General features: G+C 47.1%; 1 protein-coding gene across 1 annotated transcript in view; it reads right to left on the bottom strand.

Moving 5' to 3' along the window:
• Window positions 1–13381, bottom strand: part of LOC119163111 (uncharacterized) — a 69092-nt gene that overhangs the window by 45533 nt on the left and 10178 nt on the right. Inside the window, exons 3-4 of the mRNA XM_075874521.1 lie at window positions 11950–12493; window positions 772–841 (exon numbers count right to left, since the gene is read on the bottom strand). Coding sequence (XP_075730636.1) covers window positions 772–841; window positions 11950–12493 — 614 coding nt within the window. The remainder of the gene's footprint in view (window positions 1–771; window positions 842–11949; window positions 12494–13381) is intronic.

Here is a 13381-nt window from a genome sequence, read left to right as displayed (position 1 = left end):
TAAGGAAGGAGATAACGACTTGAAGAATTACAGGCCGATCAGCTTACTCTTTGTCGTATACAAGCTATTTACAAACGTAATTGCTAACAGAATTAAGGCAACATTAGAATTCAATCAACCAAAGGAACAAGCAGGATTTCGAACAGGCTACTCAACAATCGACCACATTCATACTTTGAATCGGGTAATAATAAAATGCTCAGAATAAACCACCATACACAGCCTCCATTGATTACGAGAAGGCGTTTGATTCAGTAGAAATATAAGCAGTCATGCAGACACAACGGAATCAGGGCGTCGACGAAGCATATATAAACACCCTGGAAGGGGATCAAATGCTACCATTGTGCTTCATAAAGAAAACAACAGAATACCAATCATAGTTGCCTTTGTGCCTGGGTTCAAGAGCAAACGACGCACACCTGGACTCGCACTCAGATATTTCACTCTAGAGAATTTGGAAAACTGCTACAGAGCTCATCGTCATACACCGACGGCTCTGTTACGTCTACATCATCTGCCATTGGCGTCTGGGTTCCATCCAATGTCACCATCTCTGCCACTCTCAGTCACTGCACCTGATCTACAGCCACTGAACAGGCTGCACTGCGGGCTGTCATTAATTACATCATGGACCAGACAGCCAAGTCCTGGGTCATCTTGACTCACTCAAGAGGAGCGCTGCAGTCGCTGAGGTCTACATGCACACAGGACCAACACGTCATGGACATCAAACGCCTATGCAAGAAAGCCTGTGACTTCCATCATCACATCGTTCTGCAGTGGATACCTGCCCACTGCGGAATACAAGGCAACGTCTGGGCTGATGACGCTGCCAAAGCTGGACATAAAATTTCAGCAGAAATTGTCGAGATACCTTTCTCGAGGCAAGATGCAGCAACGCTAGTGTCGGTACGTGCCTGGCGCCTCCAGCGATCATTCTGGACAGACCCTAGCCAACAGTATGGGCCTCTGTACAAGATCGATCCATCGTGTGACTTCAGGATGCCGCGAAATCTCAACAGGCAAGATGAAACGTGTTTACACCGCATCCGATTAAACGTTGCATATACGAACTACTTCAGGAACGAAATTGGACTGTCCGACTCAGCATTTTGTGCCCGATGTAACGTCGTTAAAGACATCAATCATGTCCGCTGTGAGTGTACGAAATACGCATCAGAGAGACAGTCTCTGAAGATGGGCTTGAAAATACAACAGGACACAAACTTGGTGTTAAAAAATATTCCAGGCCCATAACAGAACACCTGCAGTGCCTTAGACTCAACAAAAGCGCTACCGACATTCTTACGGGCCACAGGCTTGAATGAAACGTTGTAAATAGTACAGTCCGTGTGAGTGACTATGTGTAATGTGACTGTTATGCGTGTATTTAACTGTGTTTATCATTGTATATATTATTGCCATCATCCAGCAACTGGAGTTGCCTGTCAGGTGAAAAGCCAGGCAAACCTCTCCAGCTTCCCATTAAACTAATTCTCTCTCTCCTCAATCAAGAAGGGTGTAAGGCAGGGGGATACAATTTCTCCAATGCTATAGTTACGACGTGCTTAAAGGAGGTTTTCAGAGGCCTAGAATGGGAAGAGTTAGGGATAGGTTAATGGAGAGTACTTTAATAATCTGCCCTTCGCCGATGACATTGCATTGCTGAGTAAACCAGAAGACGAATTGCAACTCATGATTACGGAGTTAGACAAGGAGAGCAGAAAGGTAGGTCTTAAAATTAAATCTCCAGAAAACGAAAGTAATGTACAACAACCTCGGAAGAGAACAGCGCTTCAAGATAGGTACAATAATGCACTAGAAATTGTAAAAGACTATGTCCACTTATGACAGGTAATGACCACGGAGCCGAACCGCGAGATTGAAGTAACTGGAAGAATAAGGATGGAGTGGAGCACATTTGGCAAGCACTCTCAAATCTTGACAGGTAGATCGCCACTATCCCTCAAGAAGAAGGTATATAACAGCTGAATCTTGCCGGTACTTAGCTATGTAGCAGAGACCTGCAGACTTACAAAGAGGGTTCAGCTTAAACTGAGGACGACGCAGCAAGCAATGGAAAGAAAAATGGTAGGTGTAACCTTAAGAGACAAGAAGAGAGCAGAGTGGATTAGGGAACAAACGGGGGTTAAGGATATCATAGCTGAAATCAAGAAGAGGAAATGAACATGGGCCGGGCATGTAACGCGTAGACAGGATAACAGTAAGGGTAACTAACTGGATTTCCAGAGAAGGTTAGCGGGTTAGGGGGAGACAGAAGATTAGGTGGGCAGATGAAATTAAGAAGTTTGCGGGTTGTAGCATAGCCATGGTGTGCGCATAGCAGCGCCGGACCAGCAATGTGTCAACGTAGTCAGCAGAATGAAAAGAACGTTTATTCAAAAGTGCATAACGTATTTATAGGCAGCGTAGTGTTAGTCAGATAACGATGCGCACGTGGTAGTAGCAAAAGTCCGATGTGGTGCAGGCGGCCAGCTGAGGCGTCAACAGGTGCGCGCGCACACACACACACGGAAACCGCGAAGACACAACATTCTTTCCCCCTTAGAATTGAAAGCGTTGTACTGTCTTGCGTTCTCTTGTTGAACGCCTGAGGGCTTGTTGGGCGACACCGGTACTCATCGGGACGGCCGTGATCTTCGGTGATGCACGTTGTGCAGAACCAGCATCATTAGGGATGAGCCGAGAAGACATGCCTGCATTCGAGCTTACCGCTTCCGGAGGCGATGGTTCCGTTGCTTGGTCTGACTCGCTGGGACTTGTGGCAGTTGTTACTGGTGGCGAGTCCTGTCGCGGGCGAAGTTGATCAACATGTGTTGGACGACCCCGTCCGGAGTGTTCACGGTCACCATTCTCGCTCCAGACGTCGCCTTCACATTGCCAGGCGTCCATTTGCTCCCCGCACCATAATTGCGGGCGTATACGTCACTTCCTGGTAGCGGCAGCCAGTCCTCTTGGTCTTCTTTTGATCCTGTAAGGGCTGGAGGAAAACATGTGTCCAGCCGTGAGCGTATTTGGTAACCCAAGAGCAACTCTGCTGGGGATTTACCGCACTTTTGTGGCGTCCTCCGATAGTTAAACAGCAAGCGTATCAGATTCTCCTCTAGCTTTCCTCTCCTCATTTTTCGAAGGCCATCTTTTATAGTACGCACTGCCCTTTCCGCTGCACCATTAGACTGGGGGTGGTAGGGCGCACATCGGAGGTGCACTATGTTGTTGTTTGCTACGAATTCCTCAAAATCATGGCTGGAAAACTGAGTCCCGTTGTCGGACACGATTGTGCGTGGTACCCCAAACCTGCTGAAAATGGCACGTAAGCAGTTAATGGTGGTTTCTGTTGAAGCATGTGACAGAGGTACGGCTTCGAGCCATTTCGTGTGGGCGTCAACTATGACGAGTATCATTTTTCCGCCGATCGGCCCCGCGTAGTCAATGTGAATGCAGGACCACCTTTCGCCGGTTTCCGGCCACTTGACAACGGGCGCCGCGGTTGGCATCGGCAAATTTTGAACACAGTTCTGGCACTGAGTAGACACCTCTTCAATATTTCTGTCTAGGCCTGGCCACCAAAACAAAGAGCGCGCGACAGATTTCATTGCCGGCGAACCCTGGTGAGTCTCATGTAAAAGCTGCAGCACTTGCACTCTTGCTTCGGCTGGTATTATGACCCTATTGCCCCAATAAACAAGGTCATGTGCAACGGATAGCTCTAGCTTACGGTCAAAAAATGGCAGTATGTCCCTTGCCAGCCCGTTGGCGTGTCTGGGCCACCCATGTAATATGTACCGTTTGACTTTTGCCAGGACAGGATCCGAAGCGGTGAAAGCCTTCAGCTCACGCGTTGTCACGACACCGTTGTTCAGCTGGTTTAGCGAGAGTACATATTCGGGTGGCTCACCGTCTTCGTCAGTTTCCGTAGTTTGCAGCGGCAGGCGGCTTAAGGCATCAGCATTCAGCATCTGTCGTCCTGGGGCGTACTGCAGCTGGTACCGGTAGGCCCCCAGCTGAAGCGCCCAACGTTGGATCCGGGCAGCGGCCATTGTGGGCGTCTGCCTGTCTGACCTCAACAGGCCCAGCAACGGTTGGTGGTCAGTCACCAAGGTGAATTCCCGACCTAGAAGGTAGTCGCGGAATTTAGTTACGCCAAATACCAGTGCCAGTGCCTCTCGCTCGAGCTGTGAATAGTTGCGCTCCGCCTGTGTTAACGTACGCGAGCGAAAACCGATCGGCCTGTGGACGTTTCCTATCGTGTGAAACAAGACCGCGCCCACTCCGTATGGCGACGCGTCGCACTCAAGTTTTAGTTCCTTCGAAGGGTCGAAATGGACGAGAACCTTGGCTGCTTTGAGGCTTTGCTTAGCCACCTTAAACGCAAGCTCTTGAGGCTGTTCCCAGTGCCAGCGCGCATTCTTTTCCAGCAGCTGATACAAAGGAAAAAGTGTGGTCGACATGTTAGGCAGAAACCTCGCGTAGAACGTGATCATTCCCAAAAAAGACCGCAGTTCGCCGACATTACGGGGGCTCTGCGTCTGCATGATAGCATCGAGGTTTTTCTCTGTCGGATGAAGCCCATCGCGATCGATGCGATGCCCGAGATAGGTAACTGCTGGGCTGCGCAGCTTGCACTTATCGTGTCTCAACTTTACGCCTCTCTCTCGAAACCGCTCCAAAACGTTTTTCAGCCTTTCACCACTGTCGCTTGATTTTTCAGAAATAAGCACATCGTCAAGGTAAGCTTGTGCACCCACCAGACCAGCTAGAACCTCATCCATTTTTCTTTGGAATATCGCGGGTGCAGAGGCTATTCCGAAAGGCAGTCGGTTGTAGCAAAAAAGCCCTCTTGGTGTGTTAATGACGCAAATTTTCTTTGCCGACTCATCCAGTGCCACTTGATTGTATGCGTCCCGTAAATCCAGTGTGCTGAAACAATCCCCATCGTGTAGCTGCGCAAACATATCTTCAATGATAGGCAAGGGATATTGTTCAGTGGCGCATGCGGGATTCACTGTGGCCTTGAAATCACCGCAGATTCTCACTGCGCCGTCTTTCTTAAGAACTACGACTATAGGTGACGCCCATTCCGAGTGTGCCACCGGTGATAACACGCCTAAGGACACTAACCGATCAAGTTCAAGTGACACGCGGTCGCGTAGCGCATATGGAATGGGTCTGGACTTACAGAACTTAGGTACGGCGCCTTCTTTTAGGTGCAGACTGACCGGAGGGCCTGTGATGAGCCCCAGTTCCTCGGAAAACACGTCGTTGAAGTCGTTGAATATGCTATTCACACTGGACTTCCCCGTTTGTTCTGTGGGCTCAGAGTCTCCTGCAACGCGAACCACCGGAGCACCAGCGGCGTTCAGCAGCTGAATTAAATCTCGACCACAGAGGCTTGGTCCCGCACAGTCTAACACGGTCAGCGCACACTCCGCCGTCACTCCCTTATGAGAAACACTGAGCGCAAGCTCCCCAAGCACTGGCAGTCGTCCTGTGTAGCAGGATAATTTCACACTGGATGGTCTCAGTTTCGGCCATTGGTCGCGGTGCTTCTCGTACAGTTGACGTGGGATAACACAAACGGGCGACCCAGTATCAACTTCCATTATAAGCTGCACACCGCACCAAGAGAACGTTCGGCGAATTGGTGGCACCAGACAACTCTTCCGTTCCGAAGCCAAGGCCCAGATGTGCGCTGCTTCGTGTTCGTCGTCTGTCGAACCTTCCGTCCCCATGAGAATGTTGGTTTGTGCCCTGCTTGCTGTTCCTTGCTCGTGAGGACCGCGGCTTCGGCATTTCCTCGCAAGGTGACCGCGTCCTCCACAGCGATAACAGCGAGCGTTAGACCAGGTGCAACCGCTCTCATTGTGCTTTGGACTACCGCACCTTGAGCATTCTTGACGTGTAGCCCTCCGTCTCTCGTCTTGCGGTGTTTTCTGCTGATACGCTTGTACTTTTAACACTGGTGTCAATCCAGATCCGTTTATGTTTTTCACGCCACTATCTGCAGCTTCAGCTGAAAGGACCATCGCTTCAGCGTCTTCTAATGTTAATTCCCGCTTCGCAAGTAGCTGCTTCTGTAGTGCACTTGACCGGACACCACACACAATGCGATCTCGTAGCATGCGATTTAATGCACTGCCAAAATTGCAATTATCAGCTATTCGGCGAATGTCGACCAGGAATTCATTAATGGGCTCACCCTCCGCTTGACACCGACTGAAAAAACTTGTAACTTTCTGTGATTTCGTGTCGCTTGGGGTCGTAGTGCTCACTGAACACTGCCACGACTTCTTCATAAGTCAGCGCATTCGGCTTGCGTGGAGCCACCTTCCCTGCCAGCACTTGTATCGTGTGCGTGCTTAAGGCAGCAACCAGCAATGCTCTTTTCTTAGTCGAGTCTTCAATGGCATTCGCTTCAAAGTATGCTTCGACTTTGATAAGGTATGGCGTCCACTTATCTTTGCTCTCTTCGAAGTCCGGAAGCTGGTGGTGAGCCATGATCGCCTTGGTTGCTCGATTTTTCGTAGTGTCAGGTTCAGGGTCGTCTTTCACTGCATGGGTGGTGAACATCCTCGTCGCCACTGTAGCATAGCCATGGTGTGCGCATAGCAGCGCCGGACCAGCAATGTGTCAACGTAGTCAGCAGAATGAAAAGAACGTTTATTCAAAAGTGCATAGCGTAGTGTTAGTCAGATAACGATGCGCACGTGGTGGTAGCAAAAGTCCGATGTGGTGCAGGCGGCCAGCTGAGGCGTCAACAGGTGCGCGCGCACACACACACACAGAAACCGCGAAGACACAACAAATATAAATTGGCAGCAGCAAGCACAGGACCGGGTTAACTGGCGGAACATGGGAGAGGCCTTTGTCCTGCAGTGGACGTAGTCAGGCTGATGATGATGATCTATACCAAACTTGATATGGCACAACATGACTGTATGAAGAACATACTTGACTAGTCATAACATGAAAATCATGGCATGTATGTCACGATTTACATTTCATGGCCCTGCAGCTCTTAATTGTGGCGGTTTCGTTCACATGGCATGTTGCAAAACTGTTATGGCATGCCATGATTGCATGGCGAACACAAGCGACAGACTCTAAATAAAAAATCATGACATGTGTGTCATGTAACAACATGACTACATGCCACGCTCATGATGCGCCCGCGGCCGTTTTGCTAGGGTCACATAGTGACAAGCTGTTAGGTCGCCAGGCGGCTCCCTCTTCGACCTCGGGGGTAATTGTAGAGAAGCCTCCGAACACTGAAATGGGTCGAACTCTGAAGTGCTTTCTAGTGGGTCTACCCAAAAAGGGCGCCGCTCGCGCTGGAAGTCCGTGCTTGGCTGTTACTGTCGCCATTGTGTATGGTCGCTGTGTGTCAGCTTACAAACGCCCTAACAATATATATTGTTGCTCTCTTGGCAAATGATGGTGCCACAAAATTTTTCGAAGTGGATATGCTCACCTAGCTATGTACAAATTGAATTGCTAACATTTTTTGTTATTTGGTCAAAAATGTAATTGGACGTACTTGGCTATTGACCCGCAGGTTGCGGGATCGAATCCCGGCTGCGGCGGCTGCATTTCCTACGGAGGCAGAAATGTTGTAGGCCCGTGTGCTCAGATTTGGGTGCACGTTTAACAACCCCAGGTGATCAAAATTTCTGGGGCTCTCCATTACGGCGTCTCTCATAATCATATGGTGGTATTCGGACGTTAAAACTTGCATATCAATCAATTATTCGGATTGTCGCACTCTCCAACAATTTAAGTATTCGAGCTTACGACCACAGGTACATTGTCTCTCACTTTCTCCCAGGTAATTGATGTTTTTAAACGGTACCGACTACATGCCAGTCATCCACCAATCATCGACAGTTGGCCAAACTTGCTTTGGTTGTTGCTAGTTTTGTCTTTAAATTAATGTTGACCTAATTGTCACCTTGTTGCCTGGCTTGCCAAAATGTGAGCGGGAGCTACTGTTTCGAAGCGAGGCATTTTCTGACGTTCTTTTACAACATTCTGAGCCACTCTCTTCTTTTATTCTGAGAAAGGAACTTGTGGAATGACCAGGATGGTGAAGTTGACCCTTCGCGCATAGTTCGATGGGCCGCCCGACGAGCAACAATGGTGCACTGCACCCCTTCAACAGCGCACGTGCAAAAAAAGCTCGCAAATTCTTAAAAGCAAGAGGAGAGAAGAAAGAGAGAGAAGTATTTCGTATGGGCATCCGACCTGAGCAAGCCAAAAATACAGGGGCGAAATGGCAGCCAGCATATCTGTTGTCCTTTGTAGTTGCAGTAATTTTTATTTCTTATGGTTGTGTCTGTTCAGGGTTCGATGAAAAAACACAGAGAAGAAAAATGAAATAGATTAGTAACCTCAGCTTCACTCCTACACGATGATGGCTTCTAATGTTACATTTATCCAATAGTATGGCCACAACTTTCCGGCGTCATTTCCGCCGGCAAAGTTCTGGCGGGCGCCACTACGTGCCGATGCAGTTGGCAGCGTTGTAACGACTTTATAGAGTGAACAAATACTAGATCATTTCATATTGGTGCTTAGACCTATGCTAAAATTATCTCCAGCTACCGGTCTATGCAAACTACAAATAAAAAAATAGGTGCTTCGATAGTAATCGAGGGCCTCTTTTAACTGAATCGAGGCCATGTTTTGATCACTTTGCCCTCCACAAAAGCCAGACTGCTTGAAGTGGTCATAAACTACTACTCGGTCTTGGTGAGAAAACCAATCCTGCAAATAATACCACGAACAAACCTTGCAGTCAGACACAGCTAAAAGAGCTTACAAGCAGAGTGAAGAGTGGCCATTTCCTCAAGCACCCCCTTTTCATACACGGGTCTATCCTCACTCGCTTTAGAGCGACCAGCAACCAGTGATCGACATCGAACAGTGGGTAGCATGCTATTGGCTAATAGCTAGCATAAATTATGAGTGTTGTTCGGATAACATGCACATCTTGCCACGCTGTGCTGGCACTGCGTTCCATAGCCTGCTAACGTTAAATAGTGGGCTACATTCGCACACAGGAACCACTACGGGAGAAACCAATCATTGTTTCCTAATGCGCGCTCATGTAACTTCACTCTGTGCCATCCCTTTCTGCATAGCTTCCAGTGAACTTGGACAAGAAAAAGAAAGCAGTCAGCACAACAAATTGCAACAACTTTGCCCGTTATCGGCATTCAAAAACATTTTGCAGCAATAGAATCGCCAGGCAATAGCCTAATATATTGAAGTTATTATACTTGAAAAAGCAGGTAAGAAACCCTTTAAGAAACAAATTGACAGCGTACTTCTGGCATATTCTCGTCTTTGTTCCTTAAAACGCAATCCCTAGCCAATACTTCATCTATTTGCTAGTTGAATGAACAACAAGAACCGGAGAATGCTGCCTTTTCTTACACTTAAGCTGTGCCAGGAATCCCTCATACCTGGCAGTTTTAGAACAAAACTAATGGTGTTAGCCTTTGAAAGTGTTTTAACGAGGAATATTGAGGCACTAATTTATCATCATCGCAATCAATCTTGGTGCCCAATGCTCAATTTGGAATGCCGTATTCCTCAATCGCAATGAATTGCTTTACAGGGTATGTTCTGCTACATACTGATTGTGGGGACAACCTTCATGCTTAATTTTATAACTTTTGAAATTATATACAGCATACAACCAAGATGCCACACAAATGTAGCCCAGATGGTAACTACTATGATCAGGCATCAGAGGTGAGGCACAGGCCGAATTTCAGAAGATGTCTGGGCCTGCTGCTTGAGCCCAATGCTTAAAGGAGCACTGACATCAAATTTCAAGATCAAGATGTACCCATCATTCGATTTCTTGGTATGCATGGGTCTTCTGGGCCAAATTCGAATGGCATCCATCGCGTAGAAGTTATTTTAATTCGATGTCAAACAGCGTAGAAAAGCTAAGGGGAAAAAACGGAAAATGGACTCCCCTGCGACATCGACACTAGTGCTACGTGTTCGGTGTAATACATTCCACAAATACCATCCGGAGTGACGATGCCCTAGTTGCGATGACTTGTACGATCCGAGTGTTCTTATCATGGTGCCGAAGTGCAGAAACGCACTTGCTCGTAGCGTCTGATCTCCGTCGCACCGATTTGAATGATTTCGTGAAGTTATCAAGATAAAAACCACCTTTAAAGGAACGGCAAAAGAAGAAACATGATTAAACGGGTGCTTGTCGGTCAGCATGTCGGGGAATCGTTGTTAGCTGCAGTAGTCTAGTTCGAAGCTCGGAAAAAGCGCAATGAGTGTGTCTTTTCATATCGCGTATGTGTTACACATCAACACGACCACAAGCTATGAAAAGCAGAACAGTGTATACATGGTCAGATATCATTGCTAACAAGTAACACGCAGATATTGTTGAATTTTAGTTCATCTGTAGACTTTGCGTCCATGTAAAAGTGGTAATACCGGGTAAATCGTGAGAGGCTGGATAGATGGGGCCATCTGGAGGTTCAAAAAAGAACTTGGCAAACAGGAAACGTTTTCTATGTTTCCGCTGATGCTCATTCACGATAGTTATATTGCATGGACCCCTCTGCGTATATGTACCTGAATTCTTTGCACGCCAAAACCCACCAATATAGCTAACTGAGACACACGAGCGAAAATGGCTGAAGCGTGCATCCTCAACCACCTCTGCAGTGCTGCTTGGAACGGCGTCCATTTCGAAATCCCTGTTCTGCAAAAGGTCGATCGAAGAAAAAATAATTAGCGACATAGCGAATCGCGGGGATTCCAAGCTCCAGACTATCGTATTGAACCCGAGTCGACACTTTGTGCGGTGACGGCAACAATGCAGGTGACAAGCCATGACTGAATGTGTCCGCCTAGCACACGAAATGTTTGCGGAGCAGCTGAGACTGACGTCACTCTTTTATGTGGAGAAGTGGTCTGCTGTGGCGTGATCTGGAGGTGACCGTGAGGTAGCGCTACTTCTGGTGCTCTCAGCACTAAAAGTGGCGGGATTGCCGGCTGTCTTGAATAGTGCTGGATACCAGTGATTCAAATCAATAAAAGTGATCGTTATTCATCCCTCAATTATGTTTTAGGTCGCGAATCGCTGCTACAGGGTCTATAGCTACTCGCTGACGCAAAAATCTTGGCATGAGTAAATTTGATGTCAGTGCTCCTTTAAGGACCTGAAATCCACCAGACTTGACATAAAAATGGAAGCGCGAGCTTGGCTCGGCTTGATACCTAGAGGACTTTGTCTTGGGGATACATTATTTCCTATCAATATAATATTGAAGCAGAGAACACTTATCACAGTCACAAAACACACTTCACAAGTGCAAAGAACAAATTGTTTGACCATTTGTGCTCTGAACAAGTGTTTTTTATATTACAAATGCAACAAACAGAAGTCCCATTCACTGTTTGCATGCGTAGCCATGCGATTCGACAATATGGCAAGACTTGAATGCTTGGGCTGCCTGCGTTATCATACTATCAGTGGGTCAGATGTGGGATAATTGGTGCAACTTCAAGTATTGCTTGTGATAGACTCTTGATGAACACACACACTGGCAAGATATTTGGGAATGAAAATGATTTAGGCATGCGCAACATCATTTGCACGACTGATGAACATGCTGAATTACAACTAAGTATATGAATGTTTAAACATGTGATCCAGATGACTGTGTTGTTGATCAGATGTCCTGTTAAGGTCCCAGAGTCTGAAACGTTCATTCCAATTGTGATGCAGAATGAACACAATGGCTGCAGAAATTGATATGTACAAAAACAAGCATCAACGCCTCTCTTCTTTCATTCAACTTGTTGCTGTCACCTGCTCATGTTTGAAGTTGCGGGATGGTGAATGCTGCTTCCATGAATAGCCACAATTACCGTCATAGCTAAGATTCCAAGTGTTGCCGCATGTGATTTTTTAAATACCGCTTCTTATTATAACCAAAAGAGCAGATTTTGCACTTGAAAGGCATATCCCTTATGTGGTTGAGCTTGTGCATATGCAAGTTTGCCTTTTTCTTAGTTGTATATGCGCACATGTCGCAGGCAAGAAAGACAGTGTCCGAGTGAGCTCTCTTGTGATCCAACATAAGTGTGTTGTAGGAAGTCGTATATGGGCAAAGATGGCACTGGTAGAGCACTTCTCCCGTGTGTATGCACATGTGGGCTTTGTAGGAGTGCAGGCGCTTAAATGCCGCTGGACAGACCTCGCATTGGAAAGGTCTCTCTGTACTGTGTGATTGAAGATGATATGTCAACCTATAATGTTTGGATGTCGAGTACTGGCAGCGATGGCACTGAAACAGCTGCTGACCTCCCACTGTACTGCCTGTGACATGTTCCATCCCATTCTCGAACTCGGAGGGCCCACTTCCAGCCTGGTAGCAACTTGTCCTTGACACTATGCTCTCCGCAGTTGCTGCTGACGAAACTGCAATTTGTAAAAGAAAACATGACACACAACTTCACTTCCACGCACTGTTATCTATGTACACAACATTATGTACCCTTGCACTAGCACTTTAATATTATATTCAGGCCTTTCCTGTTCAATGCCTTATGACTAGTCCTACAGGCCTATCCAAATCTGGTTCAGTATATTTTGTAGCTGGGCGAGTTGGTTCATAATTGTGGGTAAACTGGTGTGCGCAAATACAGACCAACGACAACACAAAAGAAGAGACAGGGACAAGTGCTTGTCCCTGTCTCTTCTTTTCTGTAGTCGTTTGTCTGTATTTGCACACACCAGTTTACCCAGAACTATCCAAGTCTACGGCTGAGAATTTCCTTCTGTGAATGACATCCCCCTTCTCTTCACACCAGTCCTGTACTTGATATGTTCCAGGCAACTGGCTCATGAGCTTCGCTGCATTGTAAATGAAACGCTGTAATTATCCAAGCTTTCACTTCGTAACACTACAGCCCAGGCACGACGGTAAAGCAGCCTTAAAGGTAACTGGCCGATACTAGATGGAAGCATCGAGCGCAGGCCAAATGGCACCTTGAAACCAGAACTAAGGGGGGTACTCTGTGAATTCACTCTCTCCATTGTGGGAGCTTGCAGTGTGCAGTTGCAAACACTACATATACAATTATTAGAGCAGGTTTCCTTAGTGCAAACGGCATTACCTGTCCACCCCACTATCACTTCGTATGTGATATGCTGTCAGCTTTAAATAGTGTAAACATCTTTCTGGATGTAAAAACAAGCGTCCTAACCATTCGGCTATCCAGTGCCTTAGACATGCTGGCAGACCATAACATAGCCTTGTTGTATATTGTACAGTAAAGGGAGAGTGGGAAAGGGGAGTTAGTGTGA

Source organism: Rhipicephalus microplus, chromosome 9 (genome assembly GCF_043290135.1).
Source record: "Rhipicephalus microplus isolate Deutch F79 chromosome 9, USDA_Rmic, whole genome shotgun sequence".
NCBI classification, from domain to species: domain Eukaryota; kingdom Metazoa; phylum Arthropoda; class Arachnida; order Ixodida; family Ixodidae; genus Rhipicephalus; species Rhipicephalus microplus.
Note: the sequence above shows the minus strand (reverse complement) of the source record. Positions and strands in the feature narration are given on the sequence as shown.